The following is a 23,031-nucleotide window of genomic DNA, read 5'->3' on the forward strand; positions in this document are numbered from 1 at the left end:
GAGAGAAAGAAAGAGAGAGTCATTAGTTGGATCAGTTATGTGCCATCAGTTGCTACGTTTTCAGAATAGGAGGGGAGATATGCAGAAGAGTAGGGAGAAGTTGTGTTCTTCCACAGGCCCCGGAAACAGACTTAGATCCAAGGGGATCCACTCAGAGCAACAACACATCTGGAGAAAGGAGCTTCTCTCTTCCTTATGTTTCAAAGAGTTTTGGAAAAGCTGAAAAGAAAACCAGATGTGAGGAGGATGTAGGTGTAGACTGCTGCACTCTGCACATTCATACGTTTCCTGTATTCGACCAATTTTAAGGAGTGAATGTGATTTTATATCGACTAAATGTTTCTTTCATTATTTAGCTATACAGATAATATATTTGTCATTTTGCGTAAAAAATAGGCTAGTGGTCCTACGTGCCACTTAGTTAAGGTTGATGTAGTTAGGTTTTTAATTGAACATAGCCTACTTACAATAGAACAATGGTAAAGGGGTAGCTGTAGTCAATAACTGCATAATAGCTGAAAAGGACACCCTATCAACGGTGTCCCTGCCCTGATCAAGCACAAAACGAGTCTTAGTCTGAATGTACAGGGCTGTTGTTGTAGGGTTAGGCTACTTCATGCGGGGGGGGGGGGGGGGGGGGGGGGGGGTTTGTCGAAGATCTGAACACAGATAATATGGTGGGGGTGGCCTTTGCCCGACACGTAACTGTAAAACTTATCGCACAGTGAAACTCACTATTGGGAGGGAGAAAGAGTGATAGGGAGTGAGAGAAAGAGAGAGAGAGGTAGATCTTATGTGACCAGGAATGAGGAACGATAAGAGTACCTGTAAGCTGTAAACTAAATGAAAGAACAATAAACCTACTAAGAAGTTAATAAATAAGAGGTGAAAAGACGGCTGTAGGGTGTAACGACAAGAAAAAAGGAACTTGAGAACCGTAGGCTACTCAACCTGTCAAACTGGAAAAGGTAAGCCTGCTGTTTCCCTGGTTTAAAAGCAGAGTGCGAGTTATACAATGACAATCGGTGGGGGGCTGGGGGTGGGTCAACTTTTTCTCCAGGGTGTGTATCAACCTAGCCTGACGTTGTCATACTCATAATTCTAGTAGATATGAGTGAATATGAGTTTGAAATAGTATAAAGCCCGCCGTGACAATTTGATTGGTCCCAAAACTAGCGATCCCAGACCCAACTTCCCGACCAATTTTTGTTGTGGGTGGGGCTAAGTTGGGCTGGCAGCCAGGCTCGTATTGACCCCTCCACCCCCACCTGTTGTTATTAGCTCTTTTGCTAGGGTCATGGGCGTATCAAGCCCTATTTTGGAGCCCTCCCCAAAATTTTCATTAGCCCCCCCAAATTAATTTATGTATTTTTTTTCATATTTTAATCTAAATGTGTTAATTTCTCTTCCTAAAACCCACTAGAGGACACTATTTAAAAACATATTTTTAAAATCTATTCTGGGTGAACATGCCCCCAGACCCCCATAGTTTTGCTGGGTCACAGGAAAAATAATAAGTTTTATCTAGGGGCTTACCCCCCCAAAAGTTGGAACCTAGATTCATCCCTGGCTAGGGTCTTAATTAGGGGGTCAAGTTGTGTTTTCTTCTGTTACATTCGGGTCATTGACCCACCGTCGTATTGCGACAACTTTACCTCATACAAAAAAAGTAAAGCATTTTCTTTTAACCGTCGGGCTGTGTCAGACCCCCCAAATCACGAAGGTTAAAAGAAAATGCTTTTTATTTGTTTTTGTATTGGGTAATATTGGGTAAGCACAACGATGGTTTGTTGTGAACCTTCGGGTCATGTGACCATAAAGGACACTGGCTACTGATATCAAACTCAAAATGATTGTGTTAGCAGATCTGTTTTCGGTAATGATTCTAGGTCTTCATATTTGCAAAATGTTGATGCTCCTTTTGATCATAAGTGCTGTTCAAATGTACAATTTCAGATGGAAAAACCCCCTCGGCCCGATCTGATTGACTTCCATGGTGTTTCTATGATCCACTACTTCACTGATAACTGGGAGAACATCCAAAACTTCCAGGCCAGGCCAGATGATATCCTTATTGTCACATACCCAAAAGCAGGTCTGTGAATGTGAGGAAAGACTAACATCAGTACCAAGCCTTATGACCAGAAAAGGTTTTAGTCTCCCTTCTCTATCTCTCTTCTTCATTCCTCCAGGAACCACATGGGTCTCCTACATCTTGGACCTCCTTTACTTTTCCCAGACTGCTCCTGAACGTCAGACATCCATCCCCATCTATGAGCGAGTTCCCTTCTTGGAGATGACAATCCCCAACATGCCCCCAGGTTAGAACGACCATCTGGAGGATACTTGCAAGCACTGATGCTACTGTAGAATTGTTCCTTTCACAAATCAGAGTAACACATAATGCATGTCATATATTATTTTCTATGACAGTCCCACACACTACCTTCTGCCACACTGACCAAGAATGTATGTAAATTAAATGTTAACACTTAATTCTTCCCCTTTTCACAGGAACGGACTTGGCCAATAACTTGAGCACCTCTCCTCGGCTCATTAAGACTCACTTACCAATTCAGTTTGTGCCCAAGTCCTTCTGGGAACAGAACTGCAGGGTAAAGTAAAGTTCAGTACAATGTATGTAGAATGCTTTTCTGGGCAGAAACCTTAATTTCCTTTGTTTATATCACTGTCAGTGGATCTGAATTGGGCTTACAGGGGCCAGTTTTTGACATTATAGCTCTGCTTTCTCTCTACAGATAGTGTATGTGGCCCGTAACGCCAAGGACAATGCAGTCTCCTATTTCCACTTTGACCGTATGAACATGGCCCAGCCAGAGCCTGGAGACTGGAACAGCTTCCTGCAGAGATTCATGGAGGGAAAGAGTGAGTCAATTTCAGAACATTCTCCATGATCATCCTTTATTATCACTAAATCTCCACCAACAATTTCAGTGGTGTTTGGTCCCTGGTATGACCATGTGACTGGATGGTGGGAGAAGAAACAGAGTCACTCCAAGTTGCTTTACCTGTTCTTTGAGGATATGGTGGAGGTGAGTTACCATATCAAAGACATTTTTAAACAAGTGTCGTGTTCCTTACATGTCTTGTTTCCCTTGTATGAGACCTACGGAGTATTTAATTTGAAATGATAATTTACAGAACCTTGTAATAGTCGTTAAATGTGTGTCTGTGTGTGTACGCGTTTCTTTAGGACACTGGTCGAGAGCTGGACCGTCTGTGCTCCTTCTTGGGGATTTCTCCTTCAGCAGAGGAGAAGGAAAAAGTGAGAGGAGGAGTGCAGTTTGACAACATGAAGAAAAACAACATGACTAACTACTCAACCATTGGAGTGATGGACTTCAAGATCTCTCCTTTCATGAGAAAAGGTAAGCATAATTATATATAGATGAGCAGATCAAAACCGATAATTCTGAGTAGGCCATTGCCTTTTCAGTGCTCACATTTGATGATTTACCTTTGTGTCTCCAGGAAAGGTTGGAGATTGGAAGAACCATTTCACTGTGGCTCAGAATGAACAGTTTGATGAACACTATCAGAAGAAAATGAAGAATCCCACTTTAAGATTTAGAACTGAGGTGTAAAGTATTCATTATTTACAAGCAGAATATCACTACTTCGTTGCTAACTATATGAAAGTTCTATGTTTATATTAAAGTTTTGTCTGTGAGTCTACTCTAAAGTCACCAGTACTGAAACACTGTCCATCACAGTCTGAATGTAACCTTTGGGATCACTGGACTATACCTTTGGTAAATACAAATATTATAATCCTACCTGGCTAAGCCTTGGTACACCTCACTTATTATCTCCCTGTTAACTGGTTTCACTTAAGGTGACCCTGGATCTCCACAACCAACTGCACCAACTAATACCACATTCATTATAACCCTCTACACAAGGCTACCTTAAGAAAAAAGTCACATTGAGTAATTACATTGAAAAGGTGTTGCTCAAGTACCAGTCAATTGATAGTCAAAATGTACACAATTGGTCAAAGTTTCTGCATTTCAATTTTATATAGACTTCAGTAACAATAGAGGTGAGTCACATTTTTTTAATAATTTGAACCTGAAAGCAGTAAACTGAATGAAAGAACAACAATATGTTTAATGTATGCCCTCCCTGCCAAAGTAAATACCTTGTTTGTGCAAACATTCATGGCGAATAAAACCCCTTCTGATTCTGATTCTGACAACCTTGAAGAAATGAATAAACAGTGAAAAGACGGCTGTAGAGTCCAACGACAAGAGGAAAGAAACTTGAGAATACCATTGAACCGTATAGGCTACTTAACCTGTCCAACTGGAAAGGTAAACCTGCTGTTCCCCTGGTTTAAAGCAGACTTCGACTTCTTTTTCAGGGCATGTATCGACCCCCGACCTGATGTTTTTACCTCTTTTGGGGGGGGTCCAAGTCTTAATTAGGGGGGCCAAGCCCCCCCATAATTTGAACCCTGGTTTACAGGACATTTACATGTACATGTGTGTTTATGTGTCTTAACCTGTTCTTTTTGTTAAGAGGATACATGTGTTTATGTGAGAAAAGGGTTATGTTTCAGTCTGTAAAAAAAAGGACCAAATAAAGATTACACTTCTATCATGCTTTACTTTAATGACTTCAGGGAGGAGAGTTTATCGCTTTTACTCCCTCTCCATGTGACAAGTCTGTACAGACACCACACTAAAGCTAAGTCATTCAAAGCTAAGGCTCTCTCAGGCTCGGCTCCAGAATGAATCAGATGAGGGAGCAATTGGTTTCCTCAAGGGTGCATTTTGTATATAGCTGTTATGTAAACGTATTGCTAAAATAATGTGTGTGTGTGTGTGTGTGTGTGTGTGGGGAGCACGTCATTCCATGGGGGGGGGGGGCATTTCCTGTCCCCTTGGAGTCGACCCTGGACTCTCTCCTGTGACACTGCAGAGCCAGCAGTGGCCACCTGCCTCCACCCAGTGGTGGATTGTTGGACTGGCAGGCTCTGCTGCAGTGTGAAAGCAGAGAGGCCCCTTTGAGAACGGAATGCCATTGCTCTTCTGTCATTGATAGAATTGTTTGGAAAAGGAGGGAGGAGAGAGTGTGACGGAGGAGTAGGGTGAAGGAGAAGGAGACATTTTCTGTGCATACTGGGAATTGTGAAGGGTCTTACAGAGAATTATTGTTTGATTGTTTTGGATTTAAGCAAATCGGGTATGTCAGTCTCCTTCCTTATCATTTTCCTAACATTAATGAGTAGCTTCTTTTGGGGATTTTGTAATCACATTTCTGAACCATACACATTTAGACTTTTCTTCTCTTGTCCAGTGAACTTCTCTGTTAAGAAACCCTGTTATCAGAATGGCCATGGCCATTTATTGGACTGGTGCATGATTCATCTGAGGTCAGGGTATGATCACCATACAGTATGGTGAACATACTGTATGTTTATCTGTCTCTTAGATGGAGCTGCCACCTCGACCCAAACTTTTTGACTTCCATGGAGTATCCATGACCAACTATTTCACTGACAACTGGGACAATGTGCAGAACTTCAAAGCCAGACCAGATGATATTCTTATAGCCACATATCCCAAAGCAGGTATAGTGTAAATCAATACTATCAGTATAAATCAATTCGGTCAGATGCTGAATAAAAAATTGTATACAGTAGTTTCTGTAGATTTCATGTTTTAAAAAGGATTGGCCAAATTAAATAAATTACCTTATTTTTCTACATGGTACGGTACTTTTATGAACAAAATACAAATCAGGAGAGGAGAAGGAGAGACAAAGAATAATACAGCTGCAGAAGCAGTCTGGTCTTGGATTCATGTTACAGTTGGTGTTTTTGTGGAACTGAAATCTCTCCCCATGGTTCCCTTTATTATGCAGGAACCACATGGGTGTCCTATATCCTGGAGATGCTGTGCTTTGGCCACTCTGAGCGTCAGAACTTGGTCCCTGTGTATGAGAGAGTGCCTTTCCTGGAGATGCACATTCCCTCTTTCCCTTCAGGTTGAAAACATCACAAGATTCTGGAATCAGTCGATTGCTTTTTAATGAATCAAATCTCATGATCAAAGTGGCTGGCTATAGAGAATATTATCTCCTGCTGTTTCTGTTAGGAGTGGCTGAACTGAACAAGATGTCCACCTCCCCTCGTCTCATCAAAACTCACCTTCCTGTCCAGTTCATCCCCAAGTCCTTCTGGGAGCAGAAATGCAAGGTACAGTGACCTCACATACCTCAGTGAACTTTTTATGTCCTCTCACTCAACAGCAATGCTGTTCTTCTTTCACAGATAGTGTATGTGGCTCGTAACGCCAAGGACAATGTAGTCTCCTATTTCCACTTTGACCGTATGAACATGGCCCAGCCAGAGCCTGGAGACTGGAACAGCTTCCTGCAGAGATTCATGGAGGGAAAAAGTAAACGATTGAGTGAAAGAATGAGTGTACTATTTCGACTTCCTATGAAACATAACATTGTACGCAGGATTGTAACACATGCTCCCTGCCCTCGTCTGCTCGTCAGTGGTGTTTGGTTCCTGGTATGATCATGTGACCGGCTGGTGGGAGAAGAAACAGAGTCACTCCAAGTTGCTCTACCTGTTCTTTGAGGATATGGTGGAGGTAAGCATCTTCCTGGTGTAAGGGATTTACTGGATTCGGGGTGGGACATCAAGTCTCAGAATGAGAGCACTGTGGGTTCCAAGGGCCGTGCATGTCTCTGCAGGACACTGGTCGAGAGCTGGACCGTCTGTGCTCCTTCTTGGGGGTTTCTCCTTCAGCAGAGGAGAAGGAGAACGTGAGAGAAAGAGTACAGTTTGACAACATGAAGAAGAACAACATGACTAACTACTCCACTGACACTGTCATGGACTTCAAGATCTCTCCTTTCATGAGAAAAGGTTGGTATGCGAGCAGGAGAAAGAGAGAAAGATTAAAAAATAGAGAGAGATGCTGTGGTGAGTTTTGTTCCTTTTCATAGAGATGTTTCTCAACATTTCCAGGAAAGGTTGGAGACTGGAAGAACCATTTCACTGTGAATCAGAATGAACAGTTTGATGAAGACTATCAGAAGAGGATGCCAGAAACAGATCTTAAATTTCGCACCACTATATAAGGCTGGCTCTTGCCTTTATTATTCAAAGTGCTGAAAATATATCTAGGGATATTACAGGGGATCATGTCTATATGTTAATATTGCTGATTGAAAAATCCATTAATGAAACGAATAAAGACTTTCCTGTACAACATTTTATCATATTTATTTGAAACCAGATATGAGGCTGGAGCACAAAAATACAACTTCAATGAGCGAATGAATGCGAAGGAATATGATGGAAAATCTCTAATACAGAATATCTGCTCTGTGATAAGTGAGAACAGATACTAAGTACAGGCTGGTTTACTATGGCACATACTGTAATGGTGGAAAAAAGTACACAAGCACGCCCACCATAACTGTCAATCACTGATGGTCCCACCTCCCATGTGATGAGATGAAGGGTAGAACAGGTGCTATGGTTGCACTGAAATCTTACTGGATCATTGGAATGTCAACAACAACTAAACCACATTTGACTGTAAATACAAAGCAAGTCAAGCATTTTACGTCACAGGAAGAAACTGCAGTCACAGCAGAGGAAGGGCCAGCTCTCTGGTGGAGCTCCGGTGGTAATTTAGGTCTTAGAGGAGACAGCCTGGACTCTGTTCAAGATACAGGAATGAACAGACATAACTCCACATGGGTTAGGGTTCTTGTATCGATATCTGCTTCACACTGAATGCCAAGACAACTAAAGTGAAGACACAGAGTTCCAGAATAATTCCACAAAAGATGATTTTAGTAAAACCCCTCTACATTAAAAATCATGAACAAAGCCCAGAAAGTCTTTAACCGCTAACAGCTTTCTGGTTCCATCCATATTCATTTGCAGTGTTCCAAATGTCATCCTCAGTTATCACTCTGATAACTGTAGTTGCCTTTACAGACACACAAGTAAAACCATTTCAGATTGTCTTTCACAGTAAATACCTTTTGTTCACGCACCTCTATTTACAAACATCAAAAATAACAGTATTTACATAATTTCTTATGTTACATCATATCTTCCTTTTGAGTAGTAAAAATACTTTAGTACTAATACTTTTCATTTAGGTTTCTACAGGAGTACTGAGGTTTAAACTAGGCTCAGAGATGTGTGGTGCAGCTCTGCAAAGCTGTGAAGCATTCCAGGTAGAACAACAACAGTGTGTGCACTGATAGAATTATATTATAATTATAATTATGTATAACTTATACTCACTGGTCAGCACATAGTAATATTAGGAGATATGACAAAATGTGATCAAAGACTGCATGGTGCATGCTTGTTGAATGAGGAAATGCTAAAGGCTTTACCAGATACTTCTTATTAAATTGACCAGTTTCACACTTAAATGTCTTGGAATATAAAACCAACTGTTTTTAGACCCTGCTAGAGGCAACTGCCACAGCGGCACAGGTCAATGGGCTTGCAGTGTGTCAGAGGCGTCTTCAGGGGCTTGTTTTGTTCGGCTGTTTTACATAATAAGCCTCACATTATCATAGAACTGCGTTGCAACAGCTTCTTTGGGGCATATAATCTGTAATCCTGCTTTCTTCATGGAAACTATTGATACCTATTATCTAGATATAGACACAGAACGTCAATCTGGTAATGTGTATGTACTGTATATCTACGTCAACATGACTTCAGCTTGGTTATTGTACAGAATATGGCACATATCTTCACATCACAAACAAATGCATCAAGTTGAAATATTTGAGCAATTAAACACTATAGAAGCTAAACAATTCAGTATGATGACGACATTTTCACAGGGAGCACAAGGCCTCAGTTACCTTTATCCCAAAACCATCAAACCTAATGGCCCGTTTTACAAATGTTCCTCCAACTCATTGGACCACATTATAAATCCGGAGCCAATCCCTTTTCCACTTTCACCATTACTGCTTTGAATGGTAATCTCTAGAACAGAATGTATGCGACACTTGGAATGAAACCTGTATGTCAAAGGTACACCAGTATGTTTTTTATCGATTTGCTGTGTTGCTAATCTGTGTGCTCTTTGAACCAGTCTTGGTGAGTAAGCCACAACTGGAGGGCAGCTGGATGCCGATGGGCCTGGGATTATGGAAGTCCTCCTGTCAAGTCCCTCCTCTTCAAGCAGCTATGATATAGCCATTGAGTCGATGTTAAGTTAAACGTCAAACGTCTGTCTGTCAGTCTAGATCAAGTTTGATAATAGTCTTGTCGGAGTTGAGTCCTTGGTCCTGCTGTTGTGGGTAGGTAGTGAGAGTTCAGAGGTCGATGATCTCACTGCTCACACTGGCAGAGTCTTCCTGCCGGCTGACCTCTAAGTAGCTCTTGCCTCCCTCCCTCCCTGCCCGGCCCCGCTCCTTCTCTGAGTCTGGGGTGAGGAAGGGCCGTGTGTCATCTCCCATCTCGTCACCCAGGTGGCCTGTAGAGGTCCTGCAGGGCCGAAGGGACACGGGACAGGACACTGAGGAGGGGACGCTCCCTCCCCCGTCCCCGGCCCACCTGTGACCCTGGTGGGAGGGCGTGGGAGGCGCGGTGACTTGCCTGCTCGGCACACTGCTCATCACACTGCCCCCAAGAGGCATGGAGGACTCTGTGCGAGCAGAGTGGTCGTCACTGCTGTCCGAGACCAGCTGGGGGTCGCTGTTTCTGCGGAGCCACGGCCCCTGACTGCCACCTGAGCAGGGGGAAGGGGAAGGTGAAGGGGCACACAGAGGCTGGAACAGGCTGCCCCCCCTGAGGAGGTGCTCTCTGTGCAGGGCCTCGTCAATGCTGCGGCTCAGATCGATGGGGGAAGGGGGTCGAAGGTCAAACTCGTACAGAGACAACCCAGATTCCTTCTCCCGCTCCAGACTGCCACACAGAGAGCGCTGGGGTCTGCCTAAGGCCTGCAGCCGCAGCAAAGACCCCGTGGAGCCATCTGACACCCCCCGGTCTGCAGACCTGCCCCTCTGGTTGCGTCCACAGTTGCTGTCCTTAACGTTGCGTGGTTGGGGGGGGGGCTGCTCTGGGTTCTGGTTTCTGATCAGACTCTTGCTGATGTCAGCTCCTGGGCGGTCCTGACCGGCCCAGTTATTGGGCAGCTCTCCTGGTCCTCCTCCTCCTACCCCTCCTACTCCAACCCCTCCTCCAACACCATTACTCTCAGACTTTCTACAGGGCTTCCCCCTCAGGCTCTGGACGATCTTAGACCAGCAGGTGTGTCTCTGAGTGGAGCCTGATGACTGGCCTGGGGAGGGGAGATCCCCTCCTGCCCTGCCCTCCCCGCCAGCCCCCTCTCCTCTACCCTGGCTCCCCCGGGGCCTCCAGAACACCCAGGAGGCCAGCAGGAGCAGGGAGAAGCCCCAGGCCAGTTCCAGCAGACGGGCCCAGAAGTGCACTAGCCACCAGCCCCAGCCAAAGCGTCTCCATTCTCCTAACAATCCGTAGAGCCACAGGGTGGCGTGGACATGAAGCCCACAGCACAGCGCCCCCAGAAGGCCACACACAGCCAGGACACGGCTTAGGACCAGGCCAGTCCTCTGACCCCCAGCCCAGACCTTACGACTGGGCTCCTCTGACCCTCCAGGCCTGGGGACCGGAGGGCAGCCAAGCCGGGGGAAGACGTAGCAGAGGAAGCCCAAACAGATGACCAGACCCCAGCCAAGGGACAGGCACTGCAGGGTAACAGGCACAGCTGGAGACAGGGCAGGGGACAGCAAGTCTGCCGCAAGTAGCAGGGTACACTGAAGCACAGCCAGAACAGCGGCCAGTGGGGCGCTCTCAAGAGCTTCAGGCAGCAGACTCAGCCCTGCTGCTCTCATGGCGAGCAGTGCCAGTGCAGCCTGGGCCCACACCAGCAGAGGCAGGGCGAGGTTGTAGAGGGCTGTGACTGCCGGGCGTGGGAGCAGGCGTCGTGTTCCGTAGGGGTCGATAAGGAACAGGGCAGCCCTGACAGCAGCTGCCAGCAGAAGGAGAGCGTTGGCCAGGGCCAGGGCGCCACGGTGTGGGCAGTCCATGCTGGGAGAGAGGCCCAGGCCCAGGGCAGCTCCAGCCAGGAGGAGGAGGAAGAGACCAGCAGAGCCGTAGACGTGGAGATCCCAGGCGAAGGCCAGGGTGCGGCTTAGGTCATCCCAGTGGAGAGAGGTGCCATTGAGGAAGGGGGAGGAGCCGGGGGAGGTGGAAGGGTTGGAAGAGGGGAGTGTACGAGGGCGTCCCAGGCGAACAGAGCGGTTCTGCTGGGGAGGACCAGACTGATCTGTGGAGCCAAACCGCCCTCGACCAATCTGAAGGGTAGGGGTGGTGAGGAGAGGGGGGGGCACTGAAGAGAAGGAAAGAAAACAGTATAATTTCAGCATTCTGAATGGATAACAATTTTTTGTAAGTTGTTCAATAAAGCAAACCCCTCCGAAACAGTGGTCTATTTATTTGCTTACAATCTAAATAAAATCAAACTTAATCATAGACAATTTGCTATGTGCTTAATTTTATGTTAAGTTGTAATGGACATGTAACCTTTTATATTTTTCTTGTTTTATTTCAAATACAAAAAAAATGGTGGGACATTTCTATACCACTAGGGGGAGATAAATCTTGTATGAGAGGTCTATGCTATGCAATAAAACTGTTAATCCAAAAGGCAATGTAGCCTTCGTTAACAATAGCAGTACTATACTCCTTATTATAAACTAAACCATTTTAACTAGAATATCAAGGTGAAAGATTTATACTAAGCGAACAATACTCAGACGCGATGATCTTCTCCCGTGATAAACTTCTCTCCCAATGACCCTCAGCATTGACCTATCGCCCCTGGTTTCCTCCTCCACATCCATCGCTGCCTCCTCTCTACGCTTGTCTCTCACATCAATCTGTGTGTTGTCGTCCGTCAGCTCTTACGTAAGAGCGCCTCTGCCTGTCCAGTCTGGAGGCTCCACACTTAACTGGCACACACAGATCTCCACAGGTAGTGGCGGCCGCACAGATTAACTACCACGCACACACATATTCACACTTGCAGACAAACACACACACACAACCACTATAAAATAATAACACCAAGGTGAAGTCCTTGTGGAGGATGGCTGACTCATTTGGTTTACTGTAGATGTCATTTAATTTTTGGTGTCATCTCTATGAGGTCATCTCTGTTATGGAATACCCCATCGCTACAATATACTATGTCTGTGGCAAATTTGAACAGTAAATCAGGGTTCTATAGAAAACAATCAATCAAACTTTCGTTTAGGTCCTACTACAAATGTACATCAGCAAGTATAGTTTTCTCTCCCTCAATCGCCCTTTCTCACTCACACGCTCTCCCTTTTTCACTCACCCCTTCTCTTTCTTACACGCGCAAGCGCACGCGCACATGCACACACGATGATATATTTCTCTGGGCTTGGTAAAACAAGCACACAAACAATTGTCCTGGTAGCACCACCTTCTTCTTGTCCAGAGCCCAGGAAACACCCCACAGCAGGCCACTCAGACAGCCATTCATCACTGTACAACACAGGATAACACCAAGGGTGGAGCACTAAAAAAACAACTTATACTTATTATAGTCGTTTCCTCACATACACCACACATACATACACACAGAGCACACACACCAGGGCTGAGAATTGGTGATGGATGGTGGAACAAGATGATCTGTGGTAAAGCTGTGACAGAGGACCCTCCAGCCTCTCTGAGTCCTAAATCACCATGAAGAGCAGCCCATGAAGCGGACCCCATGACTGATGGCTCTCTCTAACCTCGAGCACACTTTGCCTTGGCTGTCTCCCTCACCTTCTGCACAGGCCCCCTCTCTATCTCGAATCACACACGCTTACAAACACATGCATTCGCTGCCTCTCATATGTGTTTGACTTCCGTCTTTTAAACGGCGATCTCGCTGAGCAGCAGGACTCAGATCTGTCCCAGATGTGCCGATCCCATTTCACAGCTGGAGGCAGTTAACCATACCCCAGCACTCTCGCACACACACGCACACATGTTCACACATTCCCACACACCACATAAAATAAATGTGTCTATGAATGCACACACACACACACAGATGTACACACACAGACACAGACCCACACTTGTAGGTTACGTATGTCATTGACATGAGCCATTAATAGACCCAATTTAATCTACTGTCAAATGAAAACTGCAGTTGCTGAATTTCAATTCCCTACTGGGACACACATTCAGTGGAAGGTTGTTTTAACATGCTCTAAATGTTGTCCTGATGGTATCTAACTCAGAGACTGGCTTATGTGCCCCATTTGTCATACTTTTTCTCTGTAGTCTGCTTTCTTCCATCCCTTTCTCTATCCATCTGTTTTTCATTAGCCTCTGCACTCGCTATGCACTTTCTCTGGCCCCCACTGTCTTGTGTCTCTTTCAATCGCTCACTCACTCACTCACTCACTCACTCACTCACATACTCACTCACTCACATTTTGCTCCTTCCTTATCTCTCTTTACCTATACTTGCTTTCAAATCTCTCTCCACTTGTGCATACTTTCCTCCCAGTGTCAACTCTGCACACCTTCCACTCTACTTCATCTCTTTCTTTCTTTCTCGCCCACTCTGTCTAGGTCCCTTCCCTCCTTTGAGTTTTTTCCAAGTTCTTCCAGTAAAATATTCCAGCTGCACAAATAATTCCACTCTAAATCATCACAGGAAAGGGAAACTTTTAACCCGGTGAATACAGCCATTGTTTTTACCAATGACAAAACCCAAAATGTACTACTTTTACCTGTAGTGGTTGCAGTTCTCTTTAGTTCTGTTGTCTTTGCCTGTTGATTGGTTGCCATTCTTTCAGGTTCTGGTGTTGTTGTCAGCTTCTGGGTGGTGCTGGAAGTGGTTCTTTGTGTTGCTGCTGTCTGAGTGGCTGTGACAGGTGTGGTGTCTCTGGTTGTGGGGGATGTTACAGTGGTGGCCAGGCGCTCTGTAGGTTGGTCTAAGGGGGTTGTGTTGTTAGCTGTCAGTTCTGGAGACAGAGAGATGCAGAAGTCAAGGTTATGATGAAACTTGTATGGCCCTTCTACAGTCTGAGCTAACGCACAGGGAAATGGTTATGATGAGATCATGTATTACACTCACGTGTTAACAACCGCACCCTCACTGTCGTCTGTGTCACTATGGACATGGGTGTGACCTTAGGAGGTGCTGTCGAGAGGTTTCTATTGGCCGGTGTCAGGTTAGAGAGGCTGGGCTGCTCGGTGAGGCTGATGGTGGGAGACAGCAGGATGTCAGCCATCTTGGAGGAGGGGTCTTCGCTGAAGGCAGTCTGAGCTTGTGGTTTAAACTGAGCCATTTCAGCATTAGATGTTGTCAATCCAGCCCGCAACTCCTCCTCAACACCTGTTCTAGTTGGGTAGGGCTCACTTCCTGAACCAGTTACCTGCCAATCATCCTCATCCCCCTTTGGTACTGGTCCATCATCAGCTCTGTTCACTGTGATTGGCTCAGTCCCAGCGGAAGGAATATTATTACTGTGGCGGGTATGGTCTGAGGCTTTTGTGGAAGATGATGGAGTTAATTTGGTAACAGTCCCTGTTTGGTCTGGTGTACTGCTTAACTTTGGGGCAGGGGATGAAGAAAAGGTATGAGTAGTAGATAAAGTGAGTGTGGGGGAAGAGACCATTCCTCCAACCCCTGTCCTTGTGGGCCATATTCTGCTAAATACTTTGATTGGCACATCAGTGCGGCCTCTCGGAGGGTACGAGGACAAGTTTTCAGACGTCTGATTGGTGGGTTTAGACGATGGGCTGGTAGAAGGCTCCAGAGAAGAGGAGGAGGAGCTGATGATCACCTGTCCAGGTGAGAGATGGAGAGAGGAACAGAAGAGGAGGCTGAAGCTGAAGAGGGACACTGTGGCCATGACGTGCCTCTGGGGGGGGGGTCTTCTATGGTCCCTCTGTCTGTCTAGCCGTCTGTCACACCATTCTCCACTTAGGCTCTGAGGATACAGACAGAGAAATGAGAAATGAGAAATGTCAAAGATTAACCACCAAACAGCTCTGTAAGAAGTAAACATTCCTTGTTGTACACTTTTCAGAGTTAGATCAAGATGTGAGACTGTTTGTGTGCTCTCATGTTTCTTATAAACAGCACAGTTAAAAGTGTAGTTTCTGGGTGGTGTGTGTGTGTGTGTGTGTGACTATATGGAGGAATGTTTATGGCATCAGCGCTGTGCTGACTCAGAGGGCAGGTCACTGAATCTTTGAGGACCTAGCAACACTGTACAACACACAGAGGGGTGTGGTGCGGTGTATAGTTACATTGATTTTCTTTCTGTCTCACACACACACCAAATAGGACTTTGGCCTGTAAATTAAGTTGCATAATACAGAGGACCTGCAAAAGGACCAGAGCAACAAAAAAAAGGCCAGATGGTCAAACTCAAGACAGATGGACATGTATTCTTTCCTTCTTTCTCTCTGCCTCTGTTTATCCCTTGTTAGATCTGCATGCCATCACTCTTGACTATCCTTTTCTTCACTAACAAACACACATTTTTCACCTGCATCTTTCTATCTCTGAGCATCCACCAGAGTTCCTCTCTGTCCTTGTTCAACTGTGCCTCTGGGGCTCTGAGGGACAACAGTGAGGCTGAGGCTGTAGAGGCTGTAGAGGCTGAGGCTAGTCAGAGCAGGACAGGATTACACAACTAAGTCGTATCGGAAAACAGCTGTCAGTATGATCCCTCACACACTCATTATACATTTATCTTATCATCCCCCCGCCCCATCCTCCACTACCTCATCCCCAGACTCAAAACTAAACAAAAACAGTACTCATGCTGACTCATCTGAAGGATGAGGAAAAGGCCCTTGGGCTCAGGTCTAGTATGGGGCCCCTCTCCCTTAGTTCTAACCGTCGAAATGTCAGGGAAAGCGGGCAGAAACACAGAGCAGACTTTGCTTGTGGGGGACCCATTTCATGTGACTCATACAGGCCCCATCCTTACCCACAACTCCTCAGTCTCTGACTCAGAGTAAAAAAAAAAAACTGCAAACATCTGAGAGCTGTTCTGCACGTGTGTTCTGTGTTCTAGAACACATGTGCAGAGCTGTTACGAGAGTGACCCACCTTAGGGAGGTGTGTGTGCATACTGAGTGCAAATGCCTTGATTTAAGGCAGATGAAATCCACCTCTACCTCCCTCACTCCAACGATCACTTTTCTCAGTGTTGTTACAGCCAACCAACAGCAGTAGAGTGAGACTCACCGAGAGCAAAGATGCAAATGAGACGTCTGTCTCAACCTCCACACTCAACAGTAGCTGCTGAGTTTTATCTTCTTTCGCCCCCTTCTCTTCCACTAGAAACCTCCACTTCTGTTCGCCGATCCAACTCTGATAAATCACCGTTTTCCCTCAGTCTTCACTCCTTTCCTCACTCGCATGCTCAGGTGCAGTTATTTCAACATGCTCATATTTTACACACGGGTGTGGGGGCTGATAAAGGGCCATGAAGATGGCGGCAAAGATAAGCAGGAGGAGAAAAACAGGACATAAAAACAGAGTGATAAAAGTGAGGGATGAGTTTACCGAGAGTGAAGGATGGAGAGAGATTGAAGTTGAGGGCTTGATTTTAAATCAAACAGTGAAGAGGAGGGGGTGAGACAGGCAGGAAGGACAAGAAGAAAGAGGTCATTTGAGCAATAGACATGCATTGAAGCCCAGAGCGTGGGAGGGAGAAAGCTGTTGTTGGGAAATTGACTCTGAGAAGCTATAACTCCTTAACCACAGACAATCCCAGCAAGTATGAGTCATTTTATGTGACTGAGAGAAATCTTGGAAGGGAATACATGTGTATGTGTGTGGGTGATGACTGAGGTGTGTATACACATGTCACACCAGGCAGTAACATGGCTAGCAGGTGCAGAGTCGGACAGAGATTGAGGCAGTAGAGGCTAAACAACCTGACAGTTGAAGAATGTCTGTTAGAAATCTGAAACGAGTTGCACTACACTACGGCAGGCCTTGTTGGTTCAGTGTGCAGGGCTTTTATGGTATGTATTTGTGACTCTTCAGAGCGAGAACAAAATTGCTCTGCTGCTCCGTCTGAATCACTGTCAAAAGAAATCAAATCAAATCACACACACATACCCAGACGCACACACACACACGCACACACAGGTTAATGTACACACATCAGAAAGTGTCAGTCTTTCTATGAATGTCTGTCTGAGTGGGAGGCAGAGAGAGGGCAGATGGATGCATGAGGGAGAGTATTTTTATCCTGACCTGCCCCTGGGGTAGAGGGCCACATCACTGAGGAGAAGGACAAGGAGAAGGAGGAGGGAGGAGGGAGGAGGGAGGAGGGAGGAGGGAGGAGGGAGGAGGGAGGAGGGAGGAGGGAGGAGGGAGGAGGGAGGAGGGAGGAGGGAGGAGGGGAACAGGAAGAGAGGATGTGGACATGTCGTCACTCTTACAATGAGTCTTTTATTAAGATAGAGAATTGCCTGAGGATGAAATACCGTTGTAATGTAGCATGCAACAAGCTGTGGGTTAGCACATCCACACAGTCCTACAGAGATATCTGTTACTCAGGCATGACTCACTAGTAGCACTGTCGCTGAAGCATATCCTACTACATACACAAGTGTCTTGGGCTGTTGTCTTTGACGTCTGTCAGAAAAACAGGTGCACACATGTTTTACCCTTATTTCAAGACTGTGGAGCTGCCAAAAATGATAGGCAAAACCAATTCCCTGAAATGCAAACTTTATCTGAAAACAGAGAGCAGAAGTCTATAGGTCTACCTCTGTACATGGTGTAACGGCTGTCTCATTCAGAACTGAAAGGACCACTTCTGGCCAACACATCACTAGCCTGCCACACACGTACACACATAGTAATTCTCTGTCTTGCACACACATTTTTGGTAGATTCCAGAGAATCTGGGAGTCTGCAGTTGGGTTTTCCATAAATTTGAGTGAATGTTTCCAAGAACAGACACAAGCCTGTTTATGGACAGAGCAATCTGTGAGCTCTCCCCAACAACCTCCTCTGAATGGTGCCATACTAGCAACTGCCGCGTGTCAGTGTCTGTGTATGTGTGTATAGGTGTGTGTGGAATGGAAACATGCCTGCAATGTACCTCCCCTTGTTCATGTACACATGAGTGTGTGTCTGTGTGTGTTAGAACTACAGAGGCTCCAATGTCAAGGTGGTGGCCATCTAATGACCGGATTAAAGAGTCATGCCCTTACAGAGCCTCAGGAAAGGAGGACTAGCCACTAGACAGCGTAGAGTAAGAGCGTATTGGAGGACACAAAATCAAGCACAGATAGTGTAGAATGCATAGTGGGAGAAAGCATAAATAGTGTAGGGAGAGATGAAAAAAAAGAATGAGTGTGAAATAAAGAAAGAGAGAGAGAGAGAGAGAGAGAGAGAGAGAGAGAGCTCTGTCATGGCTGTGTCATGGTGGGACTCTGAGCTGTTTCACAGTCCAGAGTCGGGGCATTACTGCATTCCCCTCAGCTTAAGGTACATATAGTCTCCTTGTGCTGCACCATGTGGGGGAGAGGTAAGACAGAGAGAGAGAGAGAGAGAGAGAGAGAGTGAGAGAGAGAGAGAGAGAGAGAGAGAGAGAGAGAGAGAGAGAGAGAGAGAGAGAGAGAGAGAGAGAGAGAGAGAGAGAGAGAGAGAGAGAGAGAGAGAGAGAGAGAGAGAGAGAGAGAGAAAGAGAGCTGGAAGGTATGGGAATGTGTCTCTTTGACTCCAAGATTCCACCACCTTTCAAGAAAGTAAACATACTTTTCTCCATCAGGCCTTCCCCTCCTCATGCACATACAAACACACACACACACACACACACACATATTACAACTCACTACCTAAAAGAAACGCCTATATTTGAACGACTACATTAAACCAACTTTATAAACATAATATTCACATTGTTTTTTTCTAGAAAATTACAGGTAGATCCAATGTTATGTGCACTAGGATGTGACAGCAAATAGTTGCCTATAGTATGCCAATTACTCGACCCTCGCTCAATGACTCCTGACTGATCTTCTGACCCTTTGTCCAGCAGGGTCATAACTCTGTCTAATGTGATCTGGACCACACATGAGAGACCCCAGATGTGCTCACTGGAATGTGATGGCTCCACAACCAATCATTACAGCCCTATGAGGAGGTTTTGATCTCTGTATGAGGTGGATGCCCAGTTGAGTCCAGAGTCTGACATCTTTGTCCAATGCTCTGCTTTCAGACAAGCCACAGATCAAGGGCAAAAGTCAGCCCTGGAAAGAGGGAGGTATTTCAATGGCCCATAGACACCCACACATGCACAAAAACACATCCATACACCACACCAACACAAATACCAACACAAACAGACAAGGTGAATAGACACCAAATAGGTCACCTTATTCAAGAGGTTTGCATTTTTAATGATCAAAAGGTAATTTGTAGATCTCTAAATTAAAAATACACACGCAAAACAGCAGTCTGATTGTAACAACTTTCACTGTATGACATTTCCAAATGAGGTGCAAAACAATGATTTGAACCAGTGATGCTTCAGCATGTTGTTTGTGATCTCCTGTGGGTCTAAGGTGCTCTAAATAAGAATGGTGCACACTGATCAACTCCCATGTCGTCCATGGGAGTGTACTACAAGTGTACTACAAGGTGTATGTTTTGTCAGTCAGAATGGTAACTTTTCTGTGCTTCCAGGGGTTTTCCTGGCAGTTAGGCAGCTCTGTCTGAAGAAAATGTCTTGTTTCACAACCCTCTGTGGGGCAGATGTGGACGCTAAACCAGATTGACAGATAAAACCATGGCCTAGAAGTATTTCTTATCCCATACCTTCAAGGTGGTCTCCTGTCTGTCTCCAAATCACCAATTTCTTGTGATAACACTTTCAAAGCCAGGTGATAAGTCTCGCAGGTTGCTAAGCTTATTATTCTTCGCAGTGTTTTTGTTGCTTTTCTGAGTCCAAGTCGTCTGGCCGAGCTCTGTATTAAATCCAGTAAAGCGGTGGAACAGCTTGCATGCGTTGTGCAATCCAGAGGCGCACTGGCACAGACCCCTTTCCTTTCTTACCTCCCTCAGCTAGACCTAGCCACGGCTGTGGTTGAAACCCTGATGGGAAACAGGTGGATCCAGATTCTCCTCAATTGCCCTTAATATTCCTCTTTGCGTTCGGGTCTACAATGTCCTAAATACTCAATACTTATGTTGTACTTAAGCAACAACTTGTTGCTCTTTCCTCATTTTCAATAACCATTCTAAAGTGTTGCTGAATAATTCGCTCCGTTACAGTCCAAAGGATAAGCCAGTAAACTCAAATGTCGATAACTTGGGGACCTGTCTATTAAACATGAGTAGTAGCTTGTGAGGAGAATAGCTTACTCGAGCTTGGAGTATTTATAGCAAGGCATCATGGTCATCATGTGCAAGCTCGTCTTTCCCGACTAGTTCTTTATTCCGACCGGTCAGAGCCGCAGATTCGCAGCCAATGGGCGAATGGTAGACTGCACCACAGCACCAGCCTGTATCCTCAAGGTGCCCGCATGCACTCTCAGATTTAGTAAGCTAGGAGCCAACTGCAGGCATTTTCATTTCAGGACTTTAATTTAAACATGATTAACGTTGACATTCGGAGTATAACATGTGTGGTTCTGCAATTCCAACGCAATGGAATACTCTCACAGGTTAACCTGTAAGCCTACGTCACACATGGAACGATGCCCTGAGTAATAGCCGCATAGCGTAGCCCGTAGCACATAGTTCATAGTTCATAGCCTACGATGTACCGTTAGATAGCCTACATTATTCGACCAGCATCCGTTAAGATTACTTACCTGCTTTTCTGTGGCGTTTCAAATATCCTTCACGTTTGTCAGTTTAGGAATCGGGCATGTCGCCGCAGGTACGTAGGCTATGTGAGTAGCTTTTCTTGGTGCTTCAGCGCTGGACTGCCGCAAGCTACCCTACTGCAAGAAGCGTAAAGACTGCTATCGTGAATCCTCTCTGCCAGTTTTACCTATTCCAGAAGCCAGCGAGTTTATCACGCCCCCCTCTGACAGCTCCATCTCTCCATCCCTCCCTCCTCTTTCTCACATGCGGATCAACATGATTGCCTACCGCCTGGCCGCTCTGCCTTATTACACAATGCACTGCCTATACGCATATAGGCTTTCACAGACTCCTCGTTTAGGTCCCATCAAATTGGAGACATGTTTACTATTGAAATGAGGTAGTTCCGCTATCCTCTCTTCCTTTAAATCTTGGCAATAGACCTAGACGACGTCATGAAGGATTCAGTGTGGTATCATATTCACTACACATGTCTGTGCATAAGTGGATCTGATAAACACAGAATGTTTTATAAAGTGAAGAAGACTTACAGTCACCGTGCAAGATACTGTAGGCTATGTGGACCATTTAGATAGTCAGATGTTTTAGTTATTTTTTACTGACGAAGTTGGGTCTATTACCATGAGTTGCAGTGATCGCTGTCCCAGACTTGCAAACAATAGAGCTGGTACAGACAGTGTTCTCGCGGTGCAACGCTACACCCTCCTCTCCAGCCTCCCAGTCTTCCCCTCTGGAAGGAGAGCCAGTCTGGGCCAAGGCCACTGGTGTCTTCCTGTGCCAAGCCCTCTGCACCCCCCCCCCCCACCCACCATCTGTCACACACACTCATTCACCTGAACCCCCCCAACACCCCCCTCCCAACACCAAGTAGGTGTGTCCAGGTAAGTGCTCAGAGTAGAGCTGTCGGGGCTTCCTTTACCCAATAGGATCTCTCCTCTCTCTAGCATTTAGATACTCCTTTCAGCTGAGTTCAATGGAACTAAAATAACCTTTGTAGCTCTAAGGATTTTCCTAAGATCATTACATTACTACTTAGTCAATAGGAGAGAAGACTACAGGCTTGGTAGTAAGGATTGGAGACCCGTAATCAACCTAGTGTAATCAAATATTTGTGCTTATTGCATGACGAATATGCAAATTATATTTAAAGAGACAGATAGCAAACACAAACTTTCTTTTTCACACTTCCCCATCCATATTCGTCCCCTAATTTGAATAAGCACTAGGAGAATTATTCATCCACAGCATATCAAATACATCCTTTGCCTATAAAAACAAATAAGTCCATATTTTGTATGAGTGTGTAGGTGAGCATATGTATCATTGACTGTGTCTTCCGTGTGTTTGTGGTATGTGAATAGCATTATCTAGCTACGTTCCTTTAGTAACAAGATTACAGTAATCTGCTGTATCAGTTGGGAGCCCAATACAGCTGACATGTTGAAATCACACAGAAGGACCCCATGAGTCACCAGGCTGGTCCGGGTGTCCATCTGTCTGCCTATGTGGAATAAAAGAAAAGCTCTATATGTGCCTTAGAGAGAGGGGAGAGTTGGAGAGAGAAAATAAGGAGGGCCCTAAAGGGAAAGATGGAGTGATATTGAAGGGAATTAGAAAGAGAGAGTGCCTCAAGGGGAGAGATGTCGGAGATAGACCTATGTCCTTACAGGGAGAAGAGTAGAGATGGTCAGATATATCCAGTTAGAGAGAGGTATGCCTGAGGTCCAGACACAAACAGTCTTGGAGCCATATGTGTTAGATCAACACTATCTTTGCAAAATGTCCTTGAGCTGGAAGAGTGAATTAACTAGTTCAAAAACATTTAGTCTCACACAAAATCACAGCCACATGCCTCTGAAAATACACACACTGCAGGTAGAGTGTTTACATAACGTTCTGGTACCGGAATGTGAGAGATGCATTCCATGTAGTCATTAGGATTGATCCTACCAGGGGGGCACAGAAATCTAACTCTTCCCTATAGGAAGCAGCCCCCCAATAGCTGGTATAGATAAAGCCTTAACCATAAACAGATCCCAAGCAGGAGATGACCAGCAATCTCATTGAGAACTAAATTAGTTTTCTCATTTGTGATAAACCTCTTCCGTAAGGGAGTCCCCAGGTT

At 45.4% G+C, this 23,031-nt stretch overlaps 3 protein-coding genes across 6 annotated transcripts; 2 read left to right on the plus strand and 1 right to left on the minus strand.

Moving 5' to 3' along the window:
* Window positions 1-230: 230 nt before the first annotated feature.
* Window positions 231-4,620, plus strand: LOC146252002 (cytosolic sulfotransferase 3-like). Of its 2 annotated transcripts, none has more exons than XM_084681185.1 (8): window positions 231-248; window positions 1,957-2,095; window positions 2,193-2,321; window positions 2,515-2,615; window positions 2,760-2,886; window positions 2,956-3,053; window positions 3,215-3,389; window positions 3,493-4,620. In XM_084681185.1, exons 2-8 carry the CDS (start codon window positions 1,957-1,959, stop codon window positions 3,603-3,605), a joined length of 882 nt encoding a protein of 293 aa, XP_084537311.1. In that variant the 5' UTR covers window positions 231-248; the 3' UTR covers window positions 3,606-4,620. The 2 variants fall into 2 exon arrangements, with proteins under 2 accessions (XP_084537311.1, XP_084537310.1); XM_084681184.1 differs by lacking the exon at window positions 231-248 and adding an exon at window positions 724-968.
* Window positions 4,621-5,068: 448 nt separating this feature from the next.
* LOC146252003 (cytosolic sulfotransferase 2-like) lies at window positions 5,069-7,241 on the plus strand. 2 transcript variants are annotated; one of them, XM_084681186.1, is made up of 8 exons: window positions 5,069-5,208; window positions 5,458-5,596; window positions 5,890-6,012; window positions 6,123-6,223; window positions 6,299-6,425; window positions 6,532-6,629; window positions 6,733-6,907; window positions 7,010-7,241. In XM_084681186.1, exons 2-8 carry the CDS (start codon window positions 5,458-5,460, stop codon window positions 7,120-7,122), a joined length of 876 nt encoding a protein of 291 aa, XP_084537312.1. In that variant the 5' UTR covers window positions 5,069-5,208; the 3' UTR covers window positions 7,123-7,241. The 2 variants fall into 2 exon arrangements, with proteins under 2 accessions (XP_084537312.1, XP_084537313.1); XM_084681187.1 differs by having other exon boundaries at window positions 7,015-7,225.
* A 10-nt stretch (window positions 7,242-7,251) lies between these two features.
* LOC146252004 (uncharacterized) lies at window positions 7,252-21,133 on the minus strand. Of its 2 annotated transcripts, none has more exons than XM_084681180.1 (4): window positions 20,891-21,133; window positions 14,166-15,024; window positions 13,819-14,052; window positions 7,252-11,384 (listed from the first exon to the last, which is right to left on the minus strand). In XM_084681180.1, exons 2-4 carry the CDS (start codon window positions 14,944-14,946, stop codon window positions 9,346-9,348), a joined length of 3,054 nt encoding a protein of 1,017 aa, XP_084537306.1. In that variant the 5' UTR covers window positions 14,947-15,024; window positions 20,891-21,133; the 3' UTR covers window positions 7,252-9,345. The 2 variants fall into 2 exon arrangements, with proteins under 2 accessions (XP_084537306.1, XP_084537307.1); XM_084681181.1 differs by lacking the exon at window positions 20,891-21,133 and adding an exon at window positions 19,893-20,504.
* Between the last annotated feature and the right edge of the window lie 1,898 nt (window positions 21,134-23,031).

Source organism: Hypomesus nipponensis, chromosome 18, assembly GCF_054491055.1.
Source record: "Hypomesus nipponensis isolate SF chromosome 18, ASM5449105v1, whole genome shotgun sequence".
In the NCBI taxonomy this organism is placed as follows: Eukaryota; Metazoa; Chordata; class Actinopteri; order Osmeriformes; family Osmeridae; genus Hypomesus; species Hypomesus nipponensis.